Source organism: Salvelinus namaycush, chromosome 11 (genome assembly GCF_016432855.1).
Source record: "Salvelinus namaycush isolate Seneca chromosome 11, SaNama_1.0, whole genome shotgun sequence".
NCBI classification, from domain to species: domain Eukaryota; kingdom Metazoa; phylum Chordata; class Actinopteri; order Salmoniformes; family Salmonidae; genus Salvelinus; species Salvelinus namaycush.
This window is the reverse complement of record NC_052317.1, coordinates 33,525,852-33,534,250: the sequence shown is the minus strand read 5'-3', so window position 1 is coordinate 33,534,250 and position 8,399 is coordinate 33,525,852. Positions and strand designations below refer to the sequence as shown.

The 8,399-nt window shown below is 43.2% G+C and overlaps 1 protein-coding gene across 1 annotated transcript; it reads left to right on the top strand.

The window, feature by feature from the left end:
* The first annotated feature begins 3,445 nt into the window (after window positions 1–3,445).
* Window positions 3,446–7,669, top strand: LOC120056052 (zinc finger protein 572-like). The gene is made up of 4 exons (XM_039004198.1): window positions 3,446–3,843; window positions 3,943–4,061; window positions 5,174–5,288; window positions 5,496–7,669. The coding sequence occupies exons 1-4, from the start codon at window positions 3,630–3,632 to the stop codon at window positions 6,611–6,613; spliced, it is 1,566 nt and encodes a 521-aa protein (XP_038860126.1). The 5' UTR covers window positions 3,446–3,629; the 3' UTR covers window positions 6,614–7,669.
* Window positions 7,670–8,399: the final 730 nt, after the last annotated feature.

Genomic DNA, 8,399 nt, shown 5'->3' with positions numbered 1-8,399 from the left:
CATGGAGCTGGCGACTGAGCAGAGGGAAGAGCCAGAGACTGTCAGGGAGGCAATGGTGAAGTTGGGAGAGAGTGAGATGAGAGAGATGTTGTGCAAGTGTGTTCTGCTCAACATCCGACCAGAGGATCCGGTTAGCAGTGTGGTGCAACCTGTGCCGGTTCCACGCTTCTGGCCTCAAGTGCGCCTCTCCAGTCTGGTACGTCATGTGTCTCCTCCTCGCACTCTCCCTGAAGTGCGTGTCCCCAGTCCAGTACGTCCTGTGCCTGCTCCTCGCACTCTCCCTGAAGTGCGTGTCCCCAGTCCGGTACGTCCTGTGCCTGCTCCTCGTACTCTGCCTGAAGTGCGTGTCCCCAGTCCGCTACGTCCTGTGCCTGCTCCTCCCACTCTCCCTGAGGTGCGTGTCCCCAGTCCAGGCACAGTGTTCAGCCCGGGTCCATGGCTGGATTCACGAGATGAGCAGGTTCTTCGGCCCGCACCAGAGCCGCCACCAAAGCTGGCGGATCCCCGAGCTGAGCAGGTTTTTCGTCCCGCACCAGAGCCGCCACCGACACTAATCATCCCCCCACCCTCCCCATTTGGTTTCAGGTTTTGCGGCCGGAGTCCGCACCTTTGGGGGGCGTACTGTCACGTCCTGACCATAGAGAACCATTGTTTCTCTATGATATAGTAGGTCAGGGCGTGACTAGGGGGTGATTTATATGTATATCTATGTTGTATTCTAGTTTATTATTTCTATGTGGGTATTCTAGTTTTCATATTTCTAGGTTGGTGTGCTTGATATGGTTCCCAATTAGAGGCAGCTGGTTATCGTTGTCTCTAATTGGGGATCATATTTAAGTAGCATTTTTTCCACCTATATTTTATGGGATATTGTTTTGAGTTAGTGCATGTAACACCTCTAGTCACGGTTCGTTGTTTGTTTCTTTATTTGTTTTGTTCTAAGTTTTCACTTTAATAAATAATGTGGAACTCAACATCCGCTGCGCCTTGGTCCGATATTTATTCCAGCGAACGTGACACCTCCAGAAGTTGGCATCAGCCGAAATTGAGTGAGACTCTTGAAAAAAGCAAAAATCTGTTCGAAATTGTTTAGCAAATAAAAATAAGGCCTTGCACTTCACATTGTTTCGTAACCTTCCCTATTTGCTTCACTCCGAGAGCTTTCTCCCTCTGCGTCATGTCCTTACTGAACACCAACATACTCCCATCTCTTAACACTTTAGCATTGACAACTTCCCCAATCAACTCTTATCACAGCCATCAACATTATCGGACTCATCGCCCCTACTCCCCCTTCCTCCCTAAACTTCTGAATCACTTTATGCTTCTCCTCACCTCCATGCTCCCCTCGCATCTTATTTTGCCCTTCCTCGGCACGCTCTACCTCAACTGCCGCTAGCGTTAGAAATTATGTTTCTCTCCTCAAACTTCCTTTTCTGCCTCTCTACCACCATAGACCTCTCGATCCCCTTCAAACCCCCACTCCCTTTCGCTCCCGCTTTCTTTCTGAAGGCACACCAATTTCCTGAAGAATTGCATTATGGGCCCCAGAGTACAGAAATAGTGTCCTCTGCGTGTATACTTCATATTTTGGCGAATTTAATATGACATCCGGGAACTTTTGGCATACTAACTATATCATACTATGACCAATAAGCATACTATATACTCAATTCACGTTACAAATAGTGCGGTTAGTATGAGTATTCGAACACAGCTTTGCTATACAGTCGTGGCCAAAAGTTGAGAATGACACAAATATAAATTTTCAAAGTTTGCTGCTTCTGTGTCTAGATATGTCAGATGTTACTATGGAATACTGAAGTATAATTACAAGGATTTCATAAGTGTCAAAGGCTTTTATTGACAATTACATGAAGTTGATGCAAAGAGTCAATATTTGCAGTGTTGACCCTTCTTTTTCAAGACCTCTGCAATCCGCCTTGGCATGCTGTCAATTAACATCCTGACTGATGGCAGCCCATTCTTGCATAATCAATGCTTGGAGTTTGTCAGAATTTGTGGGTTTTTGTTTGTCCACCCGCCTCTTGAGGATTGACCACAAGTTCTCAATGGGATTAAGGTCTGGGGAGTTTCCTGGCCATGGACCCAAAATATCGATGTTTTGTTCCCCGAGCCACTTAGTTATCACTTCTACCTTATGGCAAGGTGCTCCATCATGCTGGAAAAGGCATTGTTTGTCACCAAACTGTTCCTGGATGGTGGGGAGAAGTTGCTCTCAGAGGATGTGTTGGTACCATTCTTTATTCATGGCTGTGTTCTTGGGCAAAATTGTGAGTGAACCCACTCCCTTGGCTGAGAAGCAACCCCACACATGAATGGTCTCAGGATGCTTTACTGTTGGCATGACACAGGACTGATGGTAGTGCTCACCTTGTCTTCTCCGGACAAGCTTTTTTCCGGATGCCCCAAACAATCGGAAAGGGGCTTCATCAGAGAAAATGACTTTACCCCAGTCCTCAGCAGTCCAATCCCTGTACCTTTTGCAGAATATCAGTCTGTCCCTGATGTTTTTCCTGGAGAGAAGTGGCTTCTTTGCTGCCCTTCTTGACACCAGGCCATCCTCCAAAAGTCTTCGCCTCATTGTGCGTGCAGATGCACTCACACCTGCCTCCTGCAATTCCTGAGCAAGCTCTGTGCTGGTGGTGCCCCGATTCCGCAGCTGAATCAACTTTAGGAGACGTCCTGGCTCTTGCTGGACTTTCTTGGGCGCCCTGAAGCCTTCTTTACAACAATTGAACTGCTCTCCTTGAAGTTCTTGATGATCTGATAAATGGTTGATTTAGGTGCAATCTTACTGGCAGCAATATCCTTGCCTGTGAAGCCCTTTTTGTGCAAAGCAATGATGACGGCACGTGTTTCCTTGCAGGTAACCATGATTGACAGAGGAAGAACAATGATTCCAAGCACCACCCTCCTTTTGAAGCTTCCAGTCTGTTATTCGAACTCCATCAGCATGACAGAGTGATCTCCAGCCTTGTCCTCGTCAACACTCACACCTGTGTTAACGAGAGAATCACTGACATGATGTCAGCTGGTCCTTTTGTGGCAGGGCTGAAATGCAGTGGAAATGTTTTTTGGGGATTCAGTTAATTTGCATGGCAAAGAGGGACTTTGCAATTAATTGCAATTCATCTGATCACTCTTCATAACATTCTGGAGTATATGCAAATTGCCATCATACAAACTGAGGCAGCAGACTTTGTGAAAATTAACATTTGTGTCATTCTCAAAACTTTTGTCCACGACTGTAGTATTTCCCACCTCAGCCTCGTTTTCGTTTCAAAATGGCGCCTGTGTGACTAAAGCGTAAAAAAAGAAGAAATTGCCTTGCCAGCGCTAAACTCTACCAATTTCGAAGGGTTGTTGCAGTCTCATATTTACGGTAATACATATTTACGTCACGAGTTGAACGGAAGTGTGATTACGCACGCATCTCTTACTTGAAACATTGTTGGCCTTAATCGATCTCTTACACATGCAAAATTGGGCCAATATCAACATTTGCCATAGTGTAAGAATTTTTTATTAATTATTTATTTATTGCATATTGGCTAGCTACAAAATTGTAACATATTTACTTAACGGAGAATACTGGGCTGGACAAGATGGCCAGCTGCAATTTTCAGGCGCAGTTGGTATCTGTTATGGAGGTATTAGCTAAAGCAGCTATAGCAGAAATAAACAAACGTGTAGATGATAGCTGTGCTGTTATACGTTTGGAAATTACCCAAAGCCAGCGAGATATTGATGTACTAAAAAGGAAGTGGCAAATGATGGAGAGCGAGTTGAAGAAGACGCGAGGACGAGTCAGAAGAAAAGGTATATCGATGTGTTGTTATTCATGGTCATTTGATTGCATCATGGAGCAACTGAAGAAAAACACGAGTGAATATTTGACTGAATACAATTGTTTTCCAGTTTTTTACCCCATGGCATCAGAGAGATCTTCATATCCAGTCAAGATTGTTTTGAACAAGCAGAGTAGCTCACAGTGGAGAGACGAAGAGCTGGCTGTTGAAGAAGACTCTCAACCACAGGTGTGATACATCACCTTTTACAATTACAGAAATCCAGGGGCCTCGTAACTGTTGCATTCATTTCACACTATCTGCGTGTGCCATTACTGACAAGACTGCGCATATACAAACATATATAAATTCATAAACTTGGCGCACGCCATATTTCTAGGTATACATCAGACCCGTCGTGAAACAGTGCGTGCGTGATCGAACATTATAAACTGGGTGGTTTGAGCTTGAATGCTGATTGTTTGTAAGCCGTGGTATATTCAATAGGCCCAATTAAATGAGAGATACCATGGTCATTTGTTTTAGGATACTTCATGAATATGAACCCATCATGGGCAGAAAAGGTGAGGGATTTATTCTGGTAAGGTTATGAAAATATCTATTATGTTTACAAATTAAATATTGTCTACTGGAGAAATGTTGACAGTACAGAAGTAGCCTACAATCGTTTGTTCTATTGTTAAACTGTGCTCTGGATCAGATGGCATAGAGCAAAATACTTGAAATAGCTTATCTATTTACTACTGTGAAGTGGGCCAATTAAATGAGAGACAGGGAGAATGGTATCTAACTTGTTGTAGGCCTGTAGTCTACCTGATGAGTATGAAACCATCACAGAAGAGGTGATGCATTTAATCTGCAATTATCATGGAAATTAAGTATATAATAGCCTAGGCAATTGCCTATTTCTAATTATTTTATAATACAAAGATTAACTAAATTGATGTTCTCTTCTCACTAACGGCAAACGATTGTATCTTGTTATTGACCTGTTATTTGTTATGAACAAACATGGCCATCTTAACCCCCATTTGCCAGAAATACTAGGCTACTTGCCTGCTTGCAATGCAATGCTTCAAAGACATAGACACTGCATTGGCATGGTCTAAATTTTGCGGGAAGGTGAGCACATTCTCTGGCCAAGTTAGTTTTTTTTAAATGGCCACGCATGTTTTGGGGTATATTTTGTACGTACGCATGGTTTTAAATGAGGCCCCTGACCTCTAGGATCAATTCTGTTATTGGAATATCAGGAGAATTTACTGCTTTTGGGTGAATTATGAGTATGAAAAGCGTTCGAAATGGTGTGTCCAGAGTAATAACCTCAGTCCCTGTTACAGCCTTCAGATGTGGAGCAGAGAGTGGAGACTGAACCCATACTGATCAAAGATGAGGAGACAGCAGAGGACGTGTGGAAGACTGACCCTCAGGAAGAGCTCAGGATCACTGGAGAGGGTGGGTGTGACCATAAGGGGTACTGCTCTGTCTGTCTATGGAAGACTGTGTGGGTGTGGTGGTATGCACATTCCAAATTGGTGTTGGGTGTTTTATGTTCTGGCATATGTAGCTCACGGACACACAGTCAGTTCTAAAGCTGTCATGTTTTGCAACTGTTAAGGGTCTTTTGTAATGTTTATTTTATGTTGATCCCTAAATCTTTAGAGTCTGGTTCCAAGCCTGGGAAACCACCATCCTTTGAGCAACGGCACTCTGATGTGGACTTCATTACACAACCCAGCATGTCTCCCGAAGACTCAGTGGAACATTACCCCAATTCTGATCGTCCAGAGGAACCAAGAACACCCCGGCTCGCATCTACAGAGGTGTTCAGCGCAGAGCAGCACCGGCCGGACGAGGACTCACTAGAGCTAGTGATGGTGAAGAATGAGAAAGAGGAGGAGCTGGGTCAGACCACGGCCCTGGCAGGACCTGACCAGTTTGTCATGGATGAGACTGATGGGCAGCTGTGGACCTCTGTGGATCCAGGCGGAGACACTGACCCTGTCTGCCACCCAGATTTCTCCTTTCATTCCACAGAAGAGTACTCTCAGAATATCTCAATGGTCCCATCTCATAGTGGGCTGTCATCTGTTCCTACTATGACAGATGATGTAGGGCCATCGCTTCACTCTTCTATAGGAAAATCACATGCTAACATGTTCAGTGCAGCAGCACACAGGAAAAGACATGTCAGGACATTGGCTGATGAGACTAGACAACAGAGGCCAGAGGGACAGAGTAGCGAAAGGCTGAACTCAAATAATGATGGAAATAGTTTAGCTCTACAGTCAAGGCAGCATCAGTACGGGGCTTCAGAAGCAACAGTGAGATTGAGTGAGTGCATGACAGGGTCAAACATGGCCACCACCTCCACCTTCTCTGGATACAGCCTGAGTCACAGTAGTTTTAACATGGTGAAGAGAATGAGGACTCAGTGGAGATCAGGCGGCACCACCGAGAGGCGTTTCAGCTGCACCTTCTGTGGGAAGAGCTTCCAGCGTTTCTGCCAGCTCAAAGTCCACCTCCGGAGTCACACCGGAGAGAAACCGTACACCTGCGAACAGTGTGGCAGGAGTTTCACCCAGCAGTGCAACTTGATCAGACATGCTGTAGTCCACAGCGGGGAGAAGCCCTTCGAGTGCAAACAGTGTGGGAAATGCTTCACCCAGCGCTCTAGCATGAAGTCACATCAGAAAACTCACATAGGAGAGAGTCCAGTGTCTCAATACGTGGTACCCGCATACCCTCGGGATCCACACACAAGTTTAAAGCGCAACTGAAGGCAATAAACATCTTCTGATATAAAAAGGCTTATGTAGCCCCGATGAGTCAGAAACATTTATTCTATTGTCAAATTGTAAATAGGATAATTATGTTCATAATTTCAGTCTTATCCAAAACTGAGTTTTGTAAGTAAGTTCAACAGAACTTACTTTAGGGTTGGGTTTTGATTTGAACAATGCTCACTTGCCCACTAACACCGGATACACAGCTGTGGTGATTGCGCTCTATCCAATCCACCGTAGAACACAGCTGTTGAGACACACCTGCCCATCTCACTTTTTGCACTTTGTTTAACTTGAGAAATACAGCGCCAAACATCTTAACTATATGTAGTATTACGCAACTAAAACCTCCTCGGCAAAACCGTCCAAGTTAACTCAAGAAGTCTATCTTAGATTCATAATACTGGCATCGTTCCTATGGTGTCTCATGGGGGACAAACATTATTAACTGCCACATCGAACCACACCCCCAGTCTGAAATCATTTTTTTCTTAAAGAGCAACAGAGAAATGTGGAATTAGTGTGTTCAGTCGCTCTTTAATGTTGTCTCAAACCAGATGAAACAAATAGATAATAATTGCATAGTTTTCCTGTAACACTTTCTATGTAAAAATGTGTTACAGATGGTATTTTGAGACATTTTGACAAGCTTTTCCTCCAAAATGATTTGTAAAATGGTTTTCATGTTTGACTGTTGACGGCTCCTCACTTTAATTTCAACAACCTATTTTCAACTGGTAATGTGTAGTTGTACCATAAAATCATAAAAACCATGCTATATTCAATAACATATATTTAATGAAAGAGTCAATTTGCCAAAATAAAAAGTTTTAGCTTCACTGTCTAAATAAATAGCAGGGGAGTGTTTATGTATGTGCCTTAACCCTAAGTAAAGAACCTCAATGTAAATCAGCTATAATGCATCAATAGTTACTTGAAATATATCATGAAATTAAGTTTACATTAAACTAGTTTATGGTCTTTGTTTGCCAGCTGTGTTTCAAACAAGTTATATACTTTTTTCTATCCTTTAATAAATACCATACCACATTTTCAGAATGGTTTCATTAGGTTGTGTCGATGAGAATGGAGATTACAATATCAAAGCTGCACACACATACAGTTTTATCAATTGTGGCCACCTCCCTGTTTTCCATTTTGTCCCGCGGAGTCTTCACAAACTGAAGAGGAAGTGCCCCATTAAAAAAATGGAACCTCCCCTTCAAGACGCCGATCGCCCGCTTTATAACAAAATGCACATTCATATTTTCATAAAATTATTTTGGTTCATGAAATATGTCATAGCCTTTCAACATAGTTTTGTCTTTCGGAACCACGACAGCCAACGCTCCGTCCCTGTTCATCCTATAACATCCTGACTCTTCTCCACTCTGCTGTTCTCGGGTGCGTTCAGCAGGATGCAACGTTTTAAAACATTTGTTTTTAAACATTTGGTGTGGCTGCGTCCAGTCATTATGGTCCGGACCTTTGGAACCAACATGGTCTAAGAGCATTTCATATTATTCTGCAGGTAAATCTGAGACACTCCATTTGGTATGATATGTTACATGTTGTATGGTATGTATACTTTTGTGGATGTCCATCACCCATTTCATATGATATGTTTCGAATTACAATTCAAATAATATCTTACGAACTTGCAAAATGTACAATATGTTATGAATTTTCAAAACGTATGACATGTTACGAATTCTAGCTAGATGGCTAACGTTAGCTAGCTGGCCAACATTAGGCTACTAGGCTAGGGGTTAGGGTTAAG

Excerpts from the sequence above, each read along its gene's own strand:
- LOC120056052 (XM_039004198.1), top strand. The coding sequence starts at position 3,630 with ATGGCCAGCTGCAATTTTCAGGCGCAGTTGGTATCTGTTATGGAGGTA. Across the intron at positions 3,844-3,942 it reads AGGACGAGTCAGAAGAAAAG|TTTTTTACCCCATGGCATCA; the intron begins GTATATCGATGT and ends ATTGTTTTCCAG. Across the intron at positions 4,062-5,173 it reads AAGAAGACTCTCAACCACAG|CCTTCAGATGTGGAGCAGAG; the intron begins GTGTGATACATC and ends TCCCTGTTACAG.